Genomic DNA, 24444 nt, shown 5'->3' with positions numbered 1-24444 from the left:
TTTAAAAACTAACAAGCTTGTTTATTAGGTGATGAGCTTTTGTGGGGCAGACCCACTTCTTCACATCATATTCTGAAAGCGAATTGGCTCTTATATAATATCTGTGATTCCTTGGGATGCCGGTGCAGCCTCTGTCTGCAGGGAGCTCGGGCTGTTTCAGAGGCAGCAGTGCGGGATGTCAGGGGGTTTCCCAGGAGTGGGGCTGGGAGTGCACTGGCTACTGGCCCCACCCCCGGGGACTATCGAATGGTCATGTGACTGGCGATATTTGATGCGATTACATGACTGTTCAATGAATCAGTATATAACGTCCCTATGCTGAACATTTCTTTCCTATTTCAAATGGTATGTGTTTTGTAGATGAAATAGAACATACTTAAGAATGGCCATACTGGGTCAGACCAAAGGTCCATCTAGCCCAGTATCCTGTCTGTAGACAGTGGCCAATACCAGATGCCCCAGAGGAAGGGAACACAACAGGTAATCAACATGTGATTCCTGTCCTGTCATCCATTTCCAGACAAAGAGAGAGACACCATTCCTACTCATTCTGGCTAATAGCCATTGATGGACCTAACCTCCATGAATCTATATAGCTCTTTTTTGAACCCTGTTAAAGCCCTAGTCTTCACCACATCCTCTGGCAAGGAGTTCCATGGGTTGACTGTGTGCTGTATGAAGAATAACTTCCTTTTGTTTGCTTTAAACCTGCTACCTATTAATTTCATTTGATGACCACTTGTTCTTACATTGTTGGACTATGTAAATAACTTTTCCTTATTTCCTTTTTCCACACCAGTCATGATTTTATAGACCTCTATCATAGCCCCCCTTAGTCTCCTATTTTCTAAGATGAAAAGTCCAAGTCTTTTTAATCTCTCTTCATAAGGAGCCTGTTCCAAACCCCTAATAATTTTTGTTGCTCTTTTCTGAACCTTTTCCAATGCCAATATATTTTTTTTGAGATTAGATGACCATGTCTGCATGTAGTATGGTTTTCTTTAGAGGCAATAAGATATTCTCTGTCTTACTCTCTATCCCTTTTTTAATGATTCCTAACATTGTTTGCTTTTTTGACTGTCGCTGCACACTGAGTGGATGTTTTCAGACAACTTTTCACAATGACTCCAAGATCTCTCTCTAGAGTAGTTGTAGCTAAATTAGTCCCCATCATATTGTATGTATAGTTGGGATTATTTTTTCAGGTGAAATGATCGGGTGCATATTATTGATACACGTTTCATCTTGATGACCTCATCAAAGCAAGTGTGTAATCCCCTCCATTGCTTTTTCTTTCCAAAAGGACCTGACAGGGAAAGCGCAGGTGGTGATACTACACGGGCACCAGCTGGCCGCTAATCATCATTACGCGCTCAGCTTAATCTGCCAGCAGTGCAATGAGCTGCGGCACCACTCGGATGTCCTCTCGGAGGAGATCAAGAGGAAGCGCGCGCACCTGCAGATGACCTTAGAGCTGCTCACCCGCTTGCAGCAGGTAACGTTCAGCATGATGATATGCCAGGAGGTGGTACTCCTGCTGACCGGGCGTCCTGTCTACAAGGCACATTGGTGGTGACCTTCTTATATCTGTATAACTTGCACTAGGCCAGTGTGTCTCATAAGGGGTTAACATATCTGCTACCATTGCTAGCTCAGGCAGATGAGGCCTGTGGTTTTAATGTTGGAGATCCTAGGTTTTTGAGCGGGGGGTACACCTGAGTGGGTTTGGCTGAACTTCCATCTGTTCTGTATGTTCCTTTGTAGCAACCCCCTTTATTCATTCCCCTGGTGATTGCCCCACATAGTTCTCTGTGTTATGTCACGCACTCTGTAGTGGCTCCCAAGCAAAAATACCAACTTCAGGGCACAAACCCCAAACAGGTTGAAAATTATGAGCTCAGATTTCACCAATGCGGTAACAAGCATCGCACTGTATGGTGCTAATGTGGAGTCACAGACTGTCCCCTTGGGCACTCTGATCTATCTTGCCCCACAGGCAAGCTGGACTCTGTGATAAATGGTCACTTTACAACAAAATCACAAAATATTCAGGTTACTCCCAGTCCCAAAGGATCAGTTGTTTACCCCAGTTTGATTTGCACTTTGATCCCACACCAAAGACAACTCTTGGACCCAATCCTATAGTGAACTAAGTAGAGATGTGTTAACTAAGAAAAAGAAATAAGAGTTATTTACAAGGTTAGAGTAGGTAAGTACACACACACACAAATGAAAGAGTCAGATTTCCATGGCTAATAGCAACTTCTAAAGCAAGGAGAACTCTGTGTATCCTTTAGGGCTAACCCAAACTAAATAGCCAGGGACTCCTTGCTTATGCCTAGAAATCTTCATCTCTGAGATTCAAGCAGCAAAAGAATAATAAATTCTCCTTAACAGGAATTTTTAACCCCTTCCCCCCAGCATTCAAGCAGTGATTGGATGAGGCCTTGTGCACTTCTATTCTTCAGCAATGTTGGGGAAGCATGCTGTGAAGTCTTGATTCCACAGTGGCCACTGAATTGAATAGTCCCTCCTGCTGAGCAGGAGATAACACACCTCTTGCAATGAATGTGTATTTCGTGCTGGGAAATGCTTCTCCCCGACTCTTGGGGTTTACACTCTTAGCAAACATTTTTTATAGTTGCAGAGCAAACATTTCAATATTACCTTATACCATGGAATTATCAGTAGAATGAATGCACACAACATTCTACAGGTGTTCCATAAATTCTGAGCACATTCTTATAACACCGATATCTGTTTTAACTGTACTAGCCCACAAACTGTTTCTCAGCTGTGCATTTTTAAGTGTTCAGTGAATCCTGGAGTGTTGGCATGAGCTGGCACTAGATTTACCAGCATCGCAGTCTATTTACCTGTAGAGCAAACTATGAATCTAGTGGTACTCCTGGTAGAGGAAACTGGTGATCTCGTGTTTTTATAGATCCATCACCCATACAGAGAATCCAAACCTGTGGGCTGTGTCTACACTGGGTCACTTGTTCCGGAAAATCAGCTGCTTTTCCGGAATAAGCTGCGAGCTGTCTACACTGGCCCTTGAATTTCCGGAAAAGCAACGACTCTCTACTGTACAAAATCAGCCGCTATTCTGGAAAAACTATTCTGCTCCCGCTTGGGCATAAGTCCTTATTCCGGAACACTGTTCCGGAAAAGGGCCAGTGTAGACAGCCCAGTAGTCTTTTCCGGAAAAAAGCCCCGATCGCGAAAATGGCGATCGGGGCTCTTTTCCGGAAAAGCGCGTCTACATTGGCCATAGACGCTTTTCCAGAAAAAGGGCTTTTCTGGAAAAGCAGCCTGCCAATGTAGACGCTTCTTTTCCGGAAAAACTGAAAACGGAATAGTATTCCGTTTTAAGCAGTTCCGGAAATTCATGCCAGTGTAGACACAGCCATAGTGTTTTCCAGGAATTGTTAGATTTCCACAGGCACAAATACTAAAGACTGGTCCTGAAGTGGGCATGAAGGTCAACAAATCTGGGCCTTTCCCTGCCAAAATGGGGGCGTTCACGCTAGACTAGTCCTCAAACATTTGCATTTTCAGTAGAGTGGGTTCCAATGGTAGTAAACTTGGTTCAAAAAGATTTAACTTCATTCCATAAGGTTTGCCCAGGATATTATTGTATCATTCACAGTGGTCTTTCTTGATACTGCTTATTTGTGATTGGCCAACAGTAACTAGTGTCCTTCAGGGCTCAACAGTCCTCTCAGATTCCAATAGGAAAGGTGGGCACACACCCTCAATTACATGGGCAGACACAGTGCTCAGCATACAGATATCCCCTCACGCTTATCCAGATGGAAATGCTGCTAACTAGGCCTTGTCTGCACCACAGTTGATACCATATCCTGAGCAGGGATTTGACAGCATTAGCAGGATCAGATGAGAGAGCAAGAGATGCAGAATTGGATGTGGTCTGCCTACTGAAAACAATGTGGCTTTTGCTTCCTCCCTAGCCCTTCCGATGATGTCAGAGGCGCATTGAAAAAGGAGGAGACAAAATACAGTTTGGTGGAACCACCACCTGTGTGAGGCTTAGGGCAGCGGTTGCCCAAAATCACACTTTCTAGAGCAGGGGTCTCAAACTCCTGGCCCAGGGGCCATCTCCGGCTGGAGCAGTTGCACAATCCGGCCTAGGAGTCCTGGCGGGCTTGGGAGATGGGGTGGCAGCTGTCCATTTCCATTCCACAAGCCCTACCCCTTCACCCATGGCACCCCAGTTCCTGAGGACATGGCCTCAGGGAGTACTGGGGGGGATGAGGAGGCTGGTGCGGTCCCACTGGCGCTTCCCACGGCAGCGGGAGCTGCAAGGAAGTGGAGTGCAACACAGCGAGCGTGCCTGCCGAGTGCACTCCACTTCTCCCCAGCACCTGCCACCATGGAGAGTGCAGAGGGAGAGGGGCTGACCATTGCTCTCAGCCTGCACCAGCCCTCCACTCCCAGTAATTCCTGAAGCCACGTCCTCGGGGGATGAGATTCCATGAGGGGAAGAGGGCTGCGTGATGGCAGGAAAGGGTGGGATTTGGGAAACAGGAATGGACAAGGTTCCCTCCCTTCCTGGGACTCCCAGGCCAGGTTGCACAACTGCTCTGGCAGGAGATGGCCTGTGGGCCAGGAGTTTGAGACCCCTGCTTTTGAGTCCCTGAGAAATAAGAACAGTGCCAAAAGTCACCCCATTTATTCTTGCCGGGTCTCTGCAGCCATAAACTTGAGCTAGTTCAAGTGCCCAGCAGCGCAAAAGCCATGCTCATGGGACACAAGTCTTGTTGGTGCTCTGGCTTGTATTAGCGATGCAACCAAAGCTTTCCTCTGAGGTGTTGACTCACTGCAATAGAGAAGAACGCCTGACGATATACTCTAGGTGGCTGCAGCTCTCTCGCTTTCTTTCAGTAATTTGAGCAGCGTAATTGATTATAAAATAAGATGACGGGTTGGTGGGTAAAAACAACTTCTGTTTGCTTGCATGCAAGTGGAGTCCTGTCACTATAATACTCATTAATATCTTAATTAGCATTGACATTTCAGGGACAGTCATGGCAATTAAGTCAGAAGACCTGACTGAAGTGAACTTAAATCAATGAAGTAGCAAACTTGTGACCATCCATTCTGTCTTAGTATCTTCCACGTGTTTTATCAAGGGAACCTGCGTTTTCTCCATTCACTCCACCTCAATATAGCGCTGATCTGACTGGGCACACAGTTATATAGGAATTGTCAGAGTAGAGCAGTGGCCCCTCTAGTTCAGTATCTTGTTTCAGACAGCGGCCAGTACCAGATTCTTCAGAGAAAGGGCCATGAAGTGGGCATTGTTAAGTGCTTCTTAAAGAAATTCAGGATGATTTCATTGCCTATCCTTAAAAAAACTCTATTCTGTTCTTGGTCACCGCAATATCACCTTGTGGCAATGAGTTCCACAGTTTGTTTCTGGTATTTGAGTGGCATGCTTAGAACTTTCAGATGTTATTTATATAATGTTATGTGAGTAAAACTGTAAGCTGCTGGTATTAAATTCCCCATTATAAAAATTAGGGACAGCATGATTTCCGTTATCCATCACAACTCAGACTCTACCTTGAGCTCAGCTTTCTTTCATAGCTTTGTTCATTTACTCTTAACCTTTGCCAGTTAGACACTAAATACATTAATGGCCAATTTTCATGTTGCATTTGCCACATGTACTCTCAGAGCAAGATAAATAATACAGGAAAAGCTATGTCCAAATTCTACTTTTATTAATTCTTTACCAGGGATGTTGCACCAGGCTAGCTGAGAACAGAATTTGGCTGGCAATGTTAGGAATTTAGTCATTCTCTAGAAGTTTAAGGCTCTGCTTCCTATGATCAAAATGCAAGATAGCTGATTAGTCTTCCAATAAAGCTAATGAGCTTTTTGTTTGTCGCCAAATTTAATAGAAGATTTAGTGAATGCTAAGTGAATGAGTGATAAATACTTTTCATTTATACCAGCATGGGTTTGTGAAGAACAAGTCATGCCAAACTAATCTGATAGCTTTCTTTGATAAGATAACGAGCCTTGTGGATAAGGGAGAAGCGGTGGATGTCATATACCTAGACTTTAGTAAGGCATTTGATACGGTCTCGCATGATATTCTTATTGATAAACTAGGCAAATATAATTTAGATAGGGCCACGATAAGGTGGGTGCATAATTGGCTGGATAACCGTAGTCAGAGAGTTGTTGTTAACGGTTCTAAATCCTGCTGGAAAGGGATAACAAGTGGAGTTCCTCAAGGGTCTGTTTTGGGACCCGTACTGTTTAATATCTTCATCAATGATGTAGATATTGGGATAGAGAGTACGCTTATTAAGTTTGCAGATGATACCAAACTGGGTGGGGTTGCGACTTCTTTGGAGGATAGGGACATAATTCAAAATGACCTTAGCAAGTTAGAGAAATGGTCAGAGGTAAACAGGATGAGGTTTAATAAAGAGAAATGCAAAGTGCTCCACTTAGGAAGGAACAATCAGTTCCATACATACAAGATGGGAAGCGACTGTCTAGGAAGGAGCATGGCGGAAAGGGATCTAGGGGTCATAGTGGACCACAAGTTGAATATGAGTCAACAGTGTGATGCTGTTGCAAAAAAAGCAAATATGATTCTAGGTTGTATCAACAGGTGTGTTGTAAGCAAAACTCGTGAAGTCATTCTGCCGCTCTACTCTGCACTAGTTAGGCCTCAGCTGGAGTACTGTGTCCAGTTCTGGGCGCCACATTTCAAGAAAGATGTGGAGAAATTGGAAAGGGTACAGAGAAGAGCGACAAGAATGATTAAAGGTCTAGAGAACATGACCTATGAAGCCAGGCTTCATGAACTGGGCTTGTTTAGTTTGGAAAAAAGAAGATTAAGGGGGGACATGATAGCGGTTTTCAAATATCTAAAAGGGTGTCACAAGGAGGAAGGCGAAAATTTGTTCCTCTTGGTTTCTGAGGACAGGACAAGGAGTAATGGGCTTAAAGTGCAGCAGGGGAGGTTTAGATTGGACATTAGGAAAAAATTCCTAACTGTCAGGGTGGTCAAATATTGGAATAAATTGCCAAGGGAGGTGGTGGAATCTCCCTCTCTGGAGATATTTAAGAACAGGTTAGATAGACATCTGTCAGAGATGGTGTAGGTGGAGCTTGGTCCTGCCTTGAGGGCGGGGGGCTGGACTCGATGACCTCTCGAGGTCCCTTCCAGTCCTATTATTCTATGATTCTATGATACTCTGAGTAACTGGTGGTTTCAGCTCATTGATCTGTTTGTTCTTCTTTTATGTTACACTTTCATTAGGCCCTCGAGTGCTGTGATGAAGGGGCGTATGTCTTAGCTAATCAGCCAATGGATAAATGCCAATCTAAAGAAGGTGCTCAGAAAGCACTTCAGGAAATAGATACATTTCTTGAAAGTTCTTCGCCGTACCTAAACTATGACCCCCAAGTCTTGTGCTATGACTTTGAATCCGTTTTAACACCTGAAATCAAGGTAAGCATCCCTTGCTGTCCTCTTTGTAAAAGTAAGAATACAATTACAACATGGCTGCCATGTTGTCAGCCTTTGTATTGTCTCTGTTTCCAGGACAAAAGTGCCAAATTGTTAATTGGCTCACAGTTGTCTTATTTGCACTCCTCAGGCTCAGATACAGTCAATCCAGATCAAGCTTGAAAACGTTCGCAGTATGTTTGAGAATCGGCAAAGTTGCTTCAGAAAGCTTGTGGATAAACAAGCGCGGCCTGTCCAGTTAGTAGCCCCTCGACCAGAAACCCCACCAAGATCAAAATCTCCATTATTCTCTCCCAAACACGGTAAAATCTTTTTAAGCATATGGCATCTTAAAATGTTCAGCTTTGTTAATTTTGTTCTGAGCTATGAAAGAATAAATCGAAGGATAGTTTTGAAAAATAAACCAGAATTTACTGGTTGATGTAAAATTACTATATCAGTTTTAAATGCTTAGGATATTTTTTACTTCTCAAGTAGGGATGTAAAATTTTGATTAATTAGCTAATCGAATAGTTGATGCACTTTGAAAAGCAGGCCCCGGGTTGCAGGTGGTGTTTCAAAGTGGCAGATCTCCGGCTCCACACGACGCTGCCTTTGAAACTCCGTGTGCTGCCTGGGCCAGGCTGCACGTGGCATTTCAAAGCAGCAGCGCCGCATGGAGCCCAGGGTTGCGGCGCTGCCACTTTGAAGCTTCCTCTCCTCTTTCCTCCTACTCTTGCTGCCTCTTTCTGATGGAGGTAGCAAGTGGGGCAGGGCGGGAAGCGACTAGTCTACTAGCATTTCGACTATCCAATAAGCATTGGCTTATTGGATAGTCGACTAGTTGTTCACATTCCTACTCTCAAATTTTGGGGTGGAGTCTCTGGTTACAGGGTAAATATTGTGTGTTTGAAAGTCCCCCACATGGTGCATAGGTGGGACAGAAATCCCTGCCATATTCATGTTGGTCTCGGCTAATATGTGTGGAACATTTTAGCAACATAGTTATCAGGAGAGCTGGGAGAGCTTGAAAACTCTTGAGTTCTTTGAAGTTGTGGAGTTCTGAAGTTTCCTACAGTTCTTATTTCTCAAGAACTGGTTGCTTGAGAATGGGTATAATGTTGTCTCTAAGTTCATTTTTGAGGCTCAAACTGGTTTGGCTGGGATTGGTCACATGGTATTGATCCTGGAACAGAGAATACACATTTCCACACTGTCCCACCAGGTGGACTGGAAGTGAAATTAGGATTATGTGGGATAAGGACAAGAAGCTAATAAAAGATATACACGTATTTATTTTCTGTATCAGGAAGTCAGTTGTTAATCTCATCAATATACATAGAGCTGCAACTGACATGGATTTTGCTGACACTTTGCCAGAGCCTATGGAAATGAATCACTCAGATCTCTCTGACATTGAAAATCAGTAGAGCTCTTAACTTCCTTAGACTAGCTGCAAAATTCTCCTCTTATACCCTTATTTTATGAAACAACAGATGTTCCTAAAAAGCCAAATCCTGGCAAATAAAAGTCCACGGATGATCTGCCCAGGACAATATTTGGCCTGATGTTAGCTTAAATAAGGAAATTGAAGTGTTCTTCCTTAACAAGCATTTGTGTGTCAAAATAAATACGCTGTCCAAGGGAATGTTCCATGGCTTGAAAATATAAGGCAGTTACTCATTTGTGATCGACATGAGGATCACTCCACTTAGTGTAAACGTAACATGCCTCAAGAGGCACGTGACCAGAATTCGTTGCTGAATTTGGTCTGCTGATTGGATCATTAGCGTCACTGGCCCAGGCCAGGTACTGAATGGGAGTGGGATGTGAACTCTAATCCGGCTGTTAATTTATGATGGTATTAGGAATGTTATAGCAATACCTTAGAGTAGGGATGAGAGAGGCCACCCGGTTAACCAGCATCACCCTAAACAGGTAATGCTTACTGGATCCGGATAACTGGTAACCAATGGGGACTGGTCAGCTCCCCGTCTGCCATTGGCAGGGGCTTCTCCAGCCCGGCAGGGGGCTCGCTGCAGACAAGGGCTGTTTTGGCACAAACTCTGTGCAGTTTGCACCCCAGAGACCTGCCTGGGGTAAAAATAAACAAAAAGTTTATGTAGTAGAAAAATCAAAGATGAAACAGCAAGGGAAGCACACACATAGAAGTTACACGGACAGCAATCATAAAGATGCATCTTCAGGATGCCCCCTTTCACAGGAGAAAAAAATCCCTTTTCTAATGCAATTTACCTATTGCTTTTGATGTTTCTCTGCATACTTCCTAATTGGAAGCGGGGGAGAGGAAGTTGTCCAGAGCTCACAGACAGCTTGCTGCTTAGATGTTATCCCTCAATTCCTGGATTGGTTTATCCCTCAATTCCTGGATAGATTTTTCTTGGGGGGGGGGGGGGCGGGGGAGGTTGTTTTTCAGGCACTGTAGATATTCCAAGTGGGTTTTTTGTTTTTGTTTTCAGTTGTTTCAGTGCTTTCCCATGAACTCTAGTGGCTCATCATTTGTCTTTTCCTGGGTTATATGTTGGTAGGTGCTTGGGCTCGGCTTGTCTAGCTAGCGAGGCTGCCCCTCCCCGCCTGACTGCTCACTTCCCTGCTGTGAGGTGGAGCTGAAAGTTGCAGGCACAAATTAGGAGCGCAAATGCATCAATTCATATATTCATAAATACATAACCACAGCCTGTGTATGTATCTCATAACGACCACCACGTTCAGAATGTTACCAGGTTTCATAAAGGACCTTACTCAACATATCTGTATAGCACGGTAACATTTTACACACTCAGTTGATTCAGCTGCTTATTCTTTGGGGTTCAGACCCCTGTTCATTCCTGGGGGTGCCTGCACTCTGATTGTTACACCATAGCAGTGGATAGCTGACTGGATGCATTTGATGCTGTTCCCTTAAACACTGTGTAATTTAAAGGCACTTCTTTTAGAGACAAGCGAGACATCCAACAAGAGATTTCTTTGGGAAAAGTCTCCATTTGACAGGAAACATTAAAATGGCTTTGTCTGAACTGGGGTGATACCTTGGGTCAAAGGCCCATCCTGGGATTGACTGAATATGCTTTGAGTTGTGCAGACAAGATGGTACAGGTTGAAAACAAGCTACTAAGAAGCACCCTTTTTTGTCCCCCTTTTTTTACTTTCCTTTTTTAAGAGGGTAGGGATTTCCTGCTTTCATCTTTGCCCTGGTTTTAAAGCTTCTCTGTTGGAGGGCAGGTCTGTTTTTTTTTAAAACTACTTTGGAAAACCCTCAGTGAAATATAAGCCATATAACAATGGAGTGACAATAAAGACATGTCTCTGTAATACAATAACATAAACGGTTATATTTTCAAATTTTGCCAGCTGATTGGCAGACACTGAATACAGGCTGCTTCTGAAGTTCTGAGTTCCCTCCATTCTCAGGAAGTCACACATGAGAACTGAGTTTGTTCAGTGCTATATAGAAGACACTCAGATACGTGCTTCTGCAAAATGTGAACAAAAGAGTTAGCCTGTGTAAAGGAGATGCCGGTAATTATACCCACAAAACATGCAAAAATATGCCATGCACATGCAGATGTGCACTTTGTGGGCACAGCTAAGGAATACACATTTTACACCTGCAGTTTAGGAATGAAGATTTTAAAATATAGCCAATAAGGGCACATCTCAACCAAGAGCAAGGGTAAGGTAAAGTAAAGACATTTCCAACTTGCTGTATTTGGTACAGAGGAGCCACACGGGTGGAATTTCATCATTAAATTGCAATGATGTTTTCCATTTTTGACTGTCAGACAGCTCCTTTGAAAGTGCAGTTCCGATCCGAAAATGACCATTCCAACTATGACCCCCAGATACACTCAACTCATGTGCTCCCTGTGTGTGTTCAGCTTGATCTGCTAAATTTCATGACAAAAATCAGTTTGAAAGTGATTCTCTCCTGATTGTCCTGCTGAATCGGCACACCTAAGAAGGAGCAAACTGGACTCTTTTTGCTCTTGTGCCTCATCAGCAGAATTGCTGACAGTTCCAATTTGTTATAGCTGCCCAGTAGGTTAGCACTGGTTTTACAAAGGGTCTGAGCTGAAAAATAGCGGAGATGTACAGGTGTTTGTTACATGTGTGACGTAGTGGGGGTACCTGGCTGGTTTCTATGCTGCTGGCTCTGGGGTGGCCCCACTGGCTGCCGTGGGTACCAGGACCCAGCAAAACAGGATGAGTCACTATGCAAACCAGTGGCCAGACACCCCCCATGGAGAGGAACAAAGGAAGGTGGAATGCTGCCCTGGCTGGGGGGCAGGGCTGGAAGTGAGTGAGTTGGTTGCTGGCTGTCGGAGAGGATGGAGGAGAGCCTAGGGGAAGGGGCTGGAGTTTAGGGGCCCAGTCTCCCCCATCTCAAGGGGGCCTGAGGCATCCTAGCCCAGTTCCTGTGACCAGATTCCATCTGTGCTGCGCTGTGCTGGAGGAGCAATAAACCACCCTCAATTCCACTGGCTGGTGCAGTCTGTGCCATTTCGGGGTGCAGGAGACGGGGAACCCCCAACGCGCCGTCACAACATGTGCTTGGCATTATAATTTGGTCTACAGGACATCTTGTGAACAGTAAAGGATCCAGCTTCATTCTCAGAGTGCTGGTTGAGTTTGCACGGCTGGTAGCTAGGGAAGAACAATGTTGACTTGTAAAACAGAGCGTCTGTGCTATGAAAACCATTGAGACACAAATAAGTGTAGACAAACCATATCATTTTTATGTTTGTTCTTCTCTGCAGAACCACTGCTCCTAAAAGAAAGGGGAGCACCTTTTTTAGGCAGTTCACTCCAACGTGCCAGTAGACTTTGTGGGCTGCCTTGCAGTGGCTAAGCCATAACCCACGAGAACGGCAAGGAGATGATGATGGGCTTTGGACAAATATGTGTTAGTAGGGGCACCCTCCCTGGTTGTCTGTAACTGGTCAAGCTACTGTTTTCTTTGTGTGTATCTATCTAAATGCCACTTACAGAGTTGAAGGCTCCTATTTAAAAAAGTAGGGCTGCTAAAATTCATTTATTTTGGTAAAGGTGTGCCTGCTGAAAGTTTCAGTGGGTATACGTTTACGTGCAGTGGCCACTGGCGGGGAGACAGATTCATGGGAGCCTGTGTGCATGGGGAGCTGTATCAGAGGCAGCAGCATTGGGGGGAGGCAGGTGGGAGCTGGTGCTCACATGGAGCCAGCTTTTAGCCAGTTCTTGTGGAGCCACCTGTCCTCCTAACTCCCCCACTTCCCCATGTGCCCAGGCTCATCGGTTTACCTTTCACTCGTTTAACCTGTGACATCCCTATTAAAAAGGAATTTTGCTGAATGTGTTATAGTCATTTCCAGGGCCGCCCAGAGGGGGCCTGGGGCAAGGCAATTTTGGGGGCCCCTTCTTGGCACTCCCTGTCTCAGACTTCAGACATTCTCGTGGGGGCCCCTGTGGGGCCTGGGGCAAATTGCCCCACTTGCCCTCCCCCCCGGGTGGCCCTGGTCATTTCTACCTTGTCATTTTTAAAAGCATGCGTGTAAATATGTGGTCTCGACTGCTGCAGACTGATTTTCCCTCCCCCCCCCCTTCAAATTCAGGAAAAGGGAATCAATGTGCCAAGTACTTTCTCTTGCACGTTTTTTGATCCTTTTTAAAATTGAAACACAATCTTACCGTTGAGAAATCTTTTTTCTTACAGTGACTTGCAACAGAACGTGTGTGTGTGTGTAATCAGTATCATTTGTGTTTTAAAATGTCATCACTGATTTTTTTACTCGGGTGGAAGGATGAACAATGAGACCCACCCTTTTGTAAATCAGTTAATGGCACTGTTGTTAACTTTTCTTTTTTGATATTTCAAATATGTTATTCCCCGCCCTCTCTCCAGCAGTCACCCTTTTCAGTAGTACTCTTTTTCAATCTAACTGGAATGTGAGGCATCACTGAAATAGTAATTGGTGGTAATTTTATTTTGTAACAGCTCATTTTGAAGACCTGAAGCCTGCTCTTCATCTCTGTTTCCATTCCTCTGCATTAATTTTTCTCCCTACATCTTTTGCTCATTGCTTCACAAAAGGTGGTTCTTTTGTATAAATACTATTCAAAAGTTTAAATAACCTAGATCTGGCTCCTTTTTGTGCTCTCCTCTGCAGCAATATGTTTTCCCCCCATTGAAAAAATCTTTCTTTAATATTGCTTTATTTTTTGCCTATGCTGACTTATTCTTTGATTTTTAGCTATTCTGAATACTGCAAGTTTTGAGAATTTTTACTTTAACTTGTCTCAAAATTGTGTACAGACCCTCTTATGATAAATCACACTATGATCAAATACTTGCTTCCCTTCAAACTTCAACATTTCCTCTTACTCTTGAGAGACTTCAAAATCTGCATTCCACGGATTGGCCATTGCTAATGATTTCTATTCATGTAGTACTTGTTCAGCCCAACTGAAATTGACGCCCCGTTGTGCTGCTCAGTGTATGCATCTATAATAAGAGAGAGGCTTTGTCCCAAATAGCTACCAGTCTAAATAGCCCATGGATGGTAGAGTTGGACTCTCTGCCGCAGCACCTCCTTCTGGTCACTCTGGGAATTAACTCAGTCCTCCAGCAGGGTGTTCCCTTCTGGCTGGTGTCTCGCCTATTGTCGCTCTGCACTTCCTCCACCCTCTGGTTCTGGACCTGTGTCGCTCCCAGGACCACGGTGTCTTCTTCAGGACAGTACCCTCCAGCAGTGCCCACCACTCTGATCTCATGCCCCCTTCTGGGGGTATTAGTAGTCCTCCATCTTGCACCTGCCACTCTGACCAACTGCAGCCAATGTCTAGTCCCTCACCTTGGGGGCAAGCTGCAGCCTGTATGGGCCGTGCTCCAGTGGTGGCTACATGTGAAAAGGAGGAAGGGGGGACCCAGGCCCACCCATTACTCTGGGTCTGGGCTCAGGGACCTTCTGGCAGCAGCCTTGTCCTGCCTTCCTTCTCTCCCCGTCTACTGCCTTCTGTTCCCTGGGCTACTTCCCCTATGACCCTTGCATTCCCATAGTCTCTATATCAAGGCCTACAGCCTGGCAGCCTGCCCAACACTGTCCAGGGTGCTTTCTCTCAGGGAACCTCTCCTGTACCCCTTCCTGGTCAGGACCCAACTGCCCTCTGTTCTGCTGAGGTGCTCCTTATAAACAGGGCTGCTCCAGCAAGCCACCCTCTCATTGGCTCCCTGTAAGCCTCCCTCTGATTGGCTGGGGCTCTGCGCAGCCTCCCTCCAGCATGCTTTAACCCCTTCTGGCCAAACTGACCCACTAGATGTGGGAAAAGGTAACTATTGTCTTCCTTGTTTTATTTTTAAGAAAGGGAGGTGCAGAGAGTATGTCTGCAAAGTGTTTTTGAGAGAGTGAGCTCATGCTCCCAGCCTGGTTCAATAGGCTCAGCTAGCAGGGCTCACACTAATGCTCTAATATAGCTGTGGCAATGGTGCTTTCAAGTTGGGGCTGAGGTTGGAGCTCAGGGTGTGAAACCCATCTCCTGCCTTAGGCCTGATCTGCAGCCTCGCAGCGCTGTTTAGACACCTATTTTTAGAATGCTCCAAGTCTGGCAATCAAGGCTGGGAGGCTGGCGTCTGCTTGCTCCAAAATGCAGTGTAGACATATCCAGAGAGGTCCAGTGTCTTCCCCAATGCCAGAGAGTCTGCGGCAGAACCAGGAATGGATTCTGTATCTCTTTCAGCCACAACACTCTGCTGCCTATTTTACTGGCGAGAGAGGAGATGGAAAACGACTCTGTTCCTTTTGAGACCAAAGCCCCCTGTGTTTTAGCTTGATGGTAGTGGAAAAACAATCTTGGGAAAGTGACATAGTTTTCTTTCTCCCCTTTGGCAAGTAGCCTTGCGTTCTGCTCTGTGAGGACCCGAGGACAGGGTGGCCGGTGCCATGGGTGGGGCAGAGATGTTGCTTTCTGTGACACCCTGCGTTTACTTTGGATTTCTGCTCAGAATGTGGGGAGTAGGTCATGCAGCTCAGAGCTTCATTGCCTTTGCCTGGCGGCAACTCCGCAGGCTTGGGGGGACGCAGCCCATGGCAATGCAACTTCTTCCGCAGTCTTATTGCATGGGGCAAATGGGACAGCAGTAGAGGCTGGGTTTCTCCATAAGCCTCACTCATCTTTCCTCGCAGAAGGGGACGTGGTTACTTTCTACGCTCGGGATCTAGAGGCAATGCAGCCTCAAAAATCCACTGCTTCCAAGTCCCTTCCACCAGTAATGCTGTTTCAAATGACACCTTCTGCTCCTCTTATGGCTTGTTTTCAGGGTGGGTGGGAAGAGCTGGTCTTAAGTCACTTACAGTTACTCTGCTGTTCCTGACTTTAGTTGCAGGTATGTCAGTTGTGAGGTAACAGAAAGGAAAGGAAATGTGCCGAGTTCCTGTATATATCTGTTATCCTCTGAACGTTCTTGTGATTGCACGCAAATCCTCAGTCCTTCCAAATTTGGTTCCAGTCTGATTTTTTCCCATTGCCATTTCCAGACATCTCCATTCAGCCCTATCAAATAATGATGCTAAAGCACCGAGAGTGAAATCCTGGCTCCATTGAAGTGATGGGTGTTTTACCTTGTTCTGAGTGGGGCCAGGATTTTGCCCTAAAACTTTTATTTGAATCAGTCCTACTGGAGATTAGTATCTCTCCCTACATTATCTACGGGCTGTCTTCTTCATAAAAGCCATGTCTGGTGTCTCTCTCACAAAGCCTGTGGAATAAATGTAAAGACTTTGGTATAAGGGTTTCTTTTTTAATAATCAAGAACAAATAGTAACACCTTAGCCAGCCATTTATCCTTGTGGTTTAAAAACATTATAAGTCTGTGGGCATCACATCATGAAAGGTTTTCCCCACATTTGAGGATGACCAGCATAATAGAGTCTGGAGCTATCCATTATCAAAAGAAGAGGTTCTGTTTGATAGAAGTACCAGCAGTGTCAACCAGTGGAGCCAGGAATATCTTTTTAAAGAATTTCTGAGACTCAGCAGGACAATTCTCTGGCATCCTTCGTGTTATTCATCTTCAAACTTACCTCTTCAGACAAAACTGTCTCACTCTAGGCTATAACCTTAACATGGGTCAGTGCAACAGCTGGTGTGGATCAACATAGCTTCACTGCAACTAATGCGACCAACTTACAGCAGATGAGCCTCAGACTCTATTGTTATAGATAGGGCTTTTGTAATGATCACAGTAGGTGGTATTTCTTCGGACAGGTTATTAGAGACATAGAGTTCCTTATAATTTGAAAAGGTTTCACTGATTTTGTTCATTTCCGTTACAATATCCCCAACTTGGAGAGATGTTTCTTTGTATGAGCTTTCCTTTAATGTACTAGTGATCTGTTGCTTTTATTCCCTTTTTCATAACAAAATTGTTTGGCATGTCTAAGAGATTTTTTTCTCCCCCAATTAGGAATGCCTTCAGTTTGCTTCTAGCATTAATTAACTGATTATACACACTCGGAACCATTTATGTTTATGCTGATCTAATTTTTAAAATCTCTTCCTGCAATGCTTGCTTGGTTACAGTTCTAGATTGTGTAATTGTGCATTTTTCTATCTAAGGCATGGATTTTAATTCCAGTCTGAAGTTTTCATTTGATATCTCTCTCCCTGGGAAGAAAACATCAAGAAAATCTCAAAATGCGCGTAAGGTAAAAATTGTTTGTGTACCTTGAATGGGTTTTGTCTGGCAAGGTGTGAAATTATATTTTTATATTTTTCCAGGGATAGGTAGAGCCTAGATTTGAGGTGGAGGAGGAGGGGTTTGTTTTGTTTTAGTAAGATGTCTTGCATTCTTTTTATTCACACCCTGATCAACTTCACTAGTACTACTCATGTACTTAAAAGTTAAGCCTGTGCTGAAGCATTTTCCTGCACTGTGGCTAAAAATCACCTTTTGTATTGATTTCCTGTTTTAGGGTTGATATGCCAGTGAAACCAGTTAAGGAAATAATCTTTCATTCAGGAAACTTTTATGCTTTAAAGACTAGAAACAGAACTATAACTCCTCCCCAATATTAATAGTGGAGACAGTATTTCTGACTTTTAAAACAAATTTAAATTGGATCTTTTTTTAAAAAAATCTGAAATTAATTTTGTCCAAGAAGAAGCCATAAATTACCTCTGGAAAGGATTTGGGTTTTTAATTAATTTAACATTTTTAGGTTTAAAACCTGCTTCTTGTGGCCTTATCAGAAAACTAATATTGTACGAGAGAGAGGGAAAGAAACTAACGGAGATTTTTTGTTTTATTTTTTAATAGCAGAAATTATTTCAAAATAAACACGTTGGCTATTTATTACTTATATGTATAGGTTGAACCTCTCTTATTTGGCACTCTTGGGACCTAACCAGAGCCAAACCAGAGAATTTGCTGAACCACGGGAGGTCAATATTGTCTAGCAGAATTACCAACACTTCCATTGCTTACTGGGTTTTTAAGAAGACATTGAGGGGTAAATTAGAGCTAAATAACAGCACAGAACACTGTGAGAGCCAGGCCTCGTGGCTGTAAACAAACTTTTTGAGACTGCAAGCAACTTGGCCACATCCATGATAAATGGACATGCGGCTAACTAAAATCATGCTGGAGCACTGTTGTTTAGGCATCAAAGAGTGCCGGACTAGAGAGGTTCAACCTGTATCATATTGTTGAAATTCTTACTTTATTTGGTACTTATTGTAATTCCAGCTACCGTATAACTGTTATTTTCAGTGTTGTCTTCAAGTCGTCATTGTCAAGTCCAAGTCGAGTCTCAAGTCACTACAGTTCAAGTCTTAAATCAAGTCTCGAGTCCCTAAAGTCACTTTCGAGTCAAGTCACAAGTCAAGACTCAAGTCTTAATTTAAAAAATGTCAAGTCACTTTTGTACAAGCCTTCAATATCGGCTTTTTCAGACAATTTTTTCACCAAGTCAATTTAACAAAATTAGCAAGTTTCAAGTTGAGTCTCAAGTCACAAACAATGAACCCGAGTTGAGTCTCAAGTCGAGTCACTTAGGCGACTTAAGTCAGATTCGAGTTCAAGTTATAGGACTCAAGTCAACAACTCTGGTTATTTTAATATGTAGTCAGCAATTAATTCTACTTGTCATATGCATTATAACTTGTATCATAACCAATGGGCTTTGCGCAAATATGTTACCTAATCATTTTGTGCAATTATATTACAATATGCTGATGATTTACATAAATAACTCATGAAATAGGAAATGCAAGAATAGTCACAACTCAGGTCCCAGTTCAGCAAAGCACTTAAGCTTGTGCCCAGATCCCTTTAAAGTTAAACATGTGCTTAAGTGCTTTGGTTGATCAGACCTTCATGGGGTCTCTGAAATTCTCTCATAAAGCCCTTAAATATTTATTTATAGCCAAGCAATTGAGTTTTATTATTTATGCAATTAGAGAACCTAGGAAGCCCAGTCATGGATCAGGAAACTGATGTGCTAAGCACTGTATAGACACAGAAGAAAAAAGACAACCCCATTCATAAAGAGCATGAAACAGGGCCATAGCCATGGATGGGCCATGGCCCATCCACTTAGCATCCAGGCCTACTGCTCCCAGCCCTGGCTCTGCTCCTACCCGGGCATGGAAGATTGTTCTCCCCCACTTGGTGTTCCATCCAGAAACAGGGTTGGGGGGCTGGCCCTGTTCCACTTGCCTTGGAAGGATGTACAGGTTGAAACTCTCTAGTCCAGAGTCCTCTGGTCCGGAAATATCCGTGGTGTGGCATGATTTTAGTTAGCCAGATGTCCACTTATCATGGGTGTGGTCAACTTGAATGCAGTCCCATAAGGTTTGTTTACAGCCATTAGTCCTGGCTTTCAGGCTGCGTCTACACTGGCATGATTTTGCACAAATACTTTTAACAGAAAATTTTTTCCGTTAAAAGTATTTGCGCAAGAGAGCATCTATAGTGGCATGTGCCTTTGCACAAAAGATTTGCTTTTGCACAAAAGCATCCGTGCCAGTGTAGACGCTCTCTTGCTCAAGAAAGCTCTTGCGCAAGAAAACTCCAATGGCCATTTTAGCCATCGGGCTTTCTTGCACAAGAAATTGATGTTACCTGTCTACACAGGCCTCTTGCACAGGGACACTTGTGCAAGAGGACTTATCCCCGAGTGGGAGCATCAGAGTATTTGCACAAGAAGCACTGATTTCATACAGTAGAACATCAGTGTTCTTGCGCAAATACTCGTGGCCAGTGTAGACAGGTGGCAAGATTTTGCGCAAAAGCGCCTGCTTTTGCACAAAATCTTGCCAGTGTAGACACAGCCTCAGAGTTTTGTGTTGTTGATTAGCTCTAATTTACCCCGAAATGTCTTCTAAGAGCCCAGTAAGCAGTGGGAGTGTTGGTAATGCTTCTAGACAATACTGACCTCCCATGGTCAGCAAATTCTCTGGTTCAGCACCAGTCAGGTCCCAAGGGTTCCAGACTAGAGATGTTCAACCTATATTCTTGGAGATTCCATCACATGCCATAATCTCTAATTCCTGGAGACTCCCGGCCAGCCCTGGAGGGGTGGCAACCCTATGCCTTGCACTCCTGACAGGAAGTGGGGTTGGGACTTTCCCTGGCTGGATGAAGCAGGCCAAGCCCCTGCACCCAGACTCCATTCCCCAGTTGGAGCACTGGGCAGGGCAGAGCAGAGCAAGCCCTTGATCCCTGTTCCTGGCAGGAGTGCCTGGTGGGCAGAGTGAGTCAAGCCCCAAGTGTCAGATATGGGGGCAGAGCAGTTGAGTGCCAGAGCATCTATCACTATCCCCCACCCTCAGCTGGCTGGAGTGGGGAAGAGGTGGTCTTATTACTCTCACCCCACTCCCCATCATTGCCTGCCCATCAGAAGTTGGGGCTCAGCCACCTGTCGCAACACTGGCATGTAACCAATGTTTAGAGTGTAACCTAGCCAAGGAGTTTCTGGGAAAAAGTTTGACAGATTCTTACACGTCATGTCATTTTTAGTTTTAGCTCTAGTAGACTGCAAGGTCGTTCTGTGGTGCAACATGTCTTATCTAGACGGTGCATGGTCCTGCTATGAGGGTAGGGGACCAGACTTGATCTTTCGAAGTCCCTTCCAGTTCTGTGATTCTATGATACTTATCTAGGCAACCTTCCCCAGGAAGTTCCCATGTTTATTTCAGGAACTGAGCTGATTGAAATGTAAGCATGATCTGTCTCTCTCTCTAATACATGCTCTTTCTATTCTAGATTGAAGTGATGCATGACTATCAAGAAAAAAGGAATTCCCTGCAGTCTTTTATTTCAGAAAGTGAAGACAACTTAGATATACTAAAAGGGTATGTTCTGTTTCCTATATCAGCCTAGTGGAACCCCATGTGAAAATACCTTGTGCTCTAGAGATCTGCTTAGTGCAGAATCAGAACCCGTGTTGGAAGCATCACAAAACAAAGATGACTGTAGTAATTATTCAGTTGGCCCTTCTCCTCAAAATGCACTTTATATCAACGGGAATAGGAATTTTCAGTGCAACAATTCTCTTGGCTGTTCTGTAAAGAATCAAAACCCCTCAATCAAGTTCAAGGGTAGCTTAAAGAAAGATGGGGAAACTGTGATTAAGAGGGGTCCTTGTAAAAGACTGCAGCATGACAAGAAGAGCAAAGGGAAGGTGTGTGAACAGAACACAAGGGCAGATTTTCAGATCTGAGTAAAACACTTGAACCAGTGTTGTGAAATAGAAGCATAGTATTCTTCACATTTTGATCTCTCTGTTAGATCCTCCATCAAAGTGAAAACTGTGCAGTTGGAGGGGTATGGCTTTGTTGGAGGGGTATGGCCTACAATGAAACAAACGAGCAGTCTCAAGTCTGCAGCGGTATCAACAATGAACTTCCCCTAATATAACATGTCTGTTACTCGAGCAGCTGAGCGGAGATGGCACAGGAATGCTGAGGGCATTGTTAAATTTCTCTCTCTGGATGATCTGGTGCATGTTAATGATGGCAGTTGGGCCATGGTATGCCCATGTTTTTAATAATTCTTTATTCTGTATCTCAGGCATACAGGCGCATCCACCAGTGTTCACCATTGATTTTGGTGGTGCACTGGTCTGTTAAAGTTTCTGTTGTGTCCCACTGACACATTTGACTTCCCATTTTTTTTAATGCTTTGGGTAAGTCAGTTGGTATTTGCTACGTCAAAAATGTGCATCAAGCGGACTGACTCCCGAGGCTAATAGCACAACATGAAGAGTCCTAGGGAAAAGGCAAGAGTTTAAAGTTACTAAAACCTACACAGCTGCTACTTGGATGTGAGCGTAGCCTTAATGCTTTAAAAAAATTTTCAAGAAGCTGTTAACATCAGAATGTGCTGTCCGTTCACTGTATGAAAGAGAAGCAAATGTTTTCAAACTGCCAACCTGGACTGTCTCTACGCCAAAGGATTAATGGACACAAATCAGACCTCAGAAATGGTAACACAACATAAACCTGAGGAGAAACACCTTCACCTCCCTGGACATTCAGCAAAGGATTTAAAAATAGTCATCCTTCTACAAAACAATTTCAAAACCAGATTACAAAGGGAGACAGCTGAACTGGAATTCATTTGCAAATTCAATATAATCAATTTAAGACTGAATAAAAATCTTAACTGTTTAACATAGAGGCAATTTTCCCTCTCTTGATATGCACATTTCCACATCGTCTGGTGTGAATGAGACACTTCAACCCTGACTTGATTATCCTTATTTACAAAAGTACCCTCTTTCTTTTGTTGTCTATATCTATATATATCTATATATCTATATATGCTCGTACCTCAGTAAACTCCACTCCAATTCATCTGATGAAGTGGGTTTTCCCCATAAAAGCTTATGCCCTAATACATCTGTTACCCTAAGGCAGCAGTTTCCAACTGCTAGCGATGAGATGAAGGCATTTGTAAGTACAAATCTGTTTTGGTGTGCATTTTATTGATAGATAATGGACACATTAAAATTAATGGCTTGTTACATAACCACATTGGTATTTACAATAAAATACAGGAATGCAAGTGGTTAAATGGTCATTCAGAATTCACCAAGTATCAATTAAATGCACATGAAAAGCAAAAGGCCAAAACAAAGCTCTTTCCTCACTTAAAGTGCATATGATCTTCTGATCTGAGCTGATTTTAATCTGTTATGCATCCCTCTGTCCTATTGCCTCTATAGTTACTCTGTCCCAATTGTTCGTGTGTATGTTGCAGGCATATTTACCATCAAATTGAAATGCAATGGCTCAATCTTGCAAACTTCATTTCTGATTATGCTTATTTTTCATTTCAGCCACGTCATAAATGAGCTAATAGAAACAGAGAGAGTGTATGTAGAGGAGCTGTTTACTGTTTTGATGGTGAGTGACTTAAGAATTCCTCATTGCAGCTCACTGATGTGTTTTCCCAAAGGCAGCTCCCATTTTGACAAATTAAACAAAAATGTCATTTTTGCATCCTTTCCCAGGTGATCTTGAATTTTTCTCTCATTTTGATTCAAACGACGTGCACATACAATATGTCAGGACAAACTTTTAACCTATAATTTGGGTGAAACCTTTGTTCACAGACATGTGTCTCGGTAAATAATTTTATCCATGGTGGGAAAGGAAATACACAGAATAAGCTACAGTTTGGTTGTATACACAAATATATATGTGTATGTACATAATAAAAAATGTACGCACTTGATAGTTTGAAATCCTCTTTCTCTCCACCCCTATGCTTTTTTTGAAAACCCCCATTTCTTCCTGAGGCACATTTTATATAGCAAAGTGCAGTCGTGGTGATTAAAGTGGAAATGATTGATTTCCATTAAGTTGACTCCAGATTTATGTTCCAGTTGCATCTTAAAGTCAGTACAGGCAGTCCCCGGGTTACGTACAAGATAGGGACTGTAGGTTTGTTCTTAAGTTGAATCTGTATGTAAGTCGGAACTGGCGTCCAGATTCAGCCGCTGCTGAAACTGACCGCCAGTTCTGACTTACATACAGATTCAACTTAAGAACCCCAAGCGTCCCCAAGTCAGCTGCTGCTGAAACTGATCAGCGGCTGATTCCAGGAAGCCCGGGGCAGAGCAACTCTGCCTCGGGCTTCCTGTAGTCAGCCCCTGGTCAGTTTCAGCAGCGGCTGACTTGGGGACGCCTGGGGCAGAGCAGCTGGGGTGCTTCTGGGTTGCTCCAGTAGCGCCGCTCCTTGGCGCTACTGGACCAACCCAGCAGCACCCCAGCTGCTCTGCCCCAGGCGTCCTGATTCAGCCGCTGCTGAAACTGACCAGCAGCGGCTGAATCAGGATGCCTGGGGCAGAGCAGCTGGGGTGCTGCCGGGTTGGTCCAGTAGTGCCCAGAGCGGCGCTGCGGGACCAACCGGCAGCGCCCCAGCTGCTCTGCCCCAGGGTCCACAATAAAAGCCTGGTCTGCTGGGGGGGCGGGCACACTAGCTGCACCCCCACCCCCAGCAGACCAGGGACTCGGGGAGCAAAGCTGCAGTGGCAGCTGGGTGCCGCGCCTCTGAGGCTTTGCTCTGGTAAAGCCTCAGAGGTGCGGGACCCCGCCGCCGCTGCGGCTTTGCTCCCGGTGTCCCTGGTCTGCTGGAGATGGTCTCCAGAGCAAAGCCTCAGAAGCGCAGGAACCTGCCGTGGCTGCGGCTTTGCTCCCGGTGCCCCTGGTCTGCTGGGGACCGTCTCCAGCAGACCAGGGACACCGGGAGCAAAGCCGCAGCCGCGGCGCAGTCCCACGCCTCTGAGGCTTTGCCAGAGCAAAGCCTGAGAAGCGCGGGAATCCGCCGCTGCTGCGGCTTTGCTCCCGTTGCCCCTGGTCTGCTGGAGACGGTCCCCAGCAGACCAGGGGCACCGGGAGCAGCTTTTCTCGCCCCGGAGGTCGAGGTGGCGGGGCCACTGCCTGCG

The 24444-nt window shown here is 44.4% G+C and overlaps 1 protein-coding gene across 3 annotated transcripts in view; it reads left to right on the top strand.

Moving 5' to 3' along the window:
- MCF2 (MCF.2 cell line derived transforming sequence) overlaps nucleotides 1-24444 on the top strand; it is a 128692-nt gene that overhangs the window by 67163 nt on the left and 37085 nt on the right. For all 3 annotated transcript variants that reach the window (XM_075941058.1, XM_075941057.1, XM_075941059.1), the window contains 6 exons: nucleotides 1304-1495; nucleotides 7310-7501; nucleotides 7650-7821; nucleotides 17108-17196; nucleotides 20757-20845; nucleotides 22834-22900. In XM_075941058.1, the coding sequence (XP_075797173.1) occupies nucleotides 1304-1495; nucleotides 7310-7501; nucleotides 7650-7821; nucleotides 17108-17196; nucleotides 20757-20845; nucleotides 22834-22900 (801 nt within the window). The remainder of the gene's footprint in view (nucleotides 1-1303; nucleotides 1496-7309; nucleotides 7502-7649; nucleotides 7822-17107; nucleotides 17197-20756; nucleotides 20846-22833; nucleotides 22901-24444) is intronic.

The sequence above is a fragment of the Pelodiscus sinensis genome, chromosome 13 (assembly GCF_049634645.1).
Source record: "Pelodiscus sinensis isolate JC-2024 chromosome 13, ASM4963464v1, whole genome shotgun sequence".
In the NCBI taxonomy this organism is placed as follows: domain Eukaryota; kingdom Metazoa; phylum Chordata; order Testudines; family Trionychidae; genus Pelodiscus; species Pelodiscus sinensis.
Note: the sequence above shows the minus strand (reverse complement) of the source record. Positions and strands in the feature narration are given on the sequence as shown.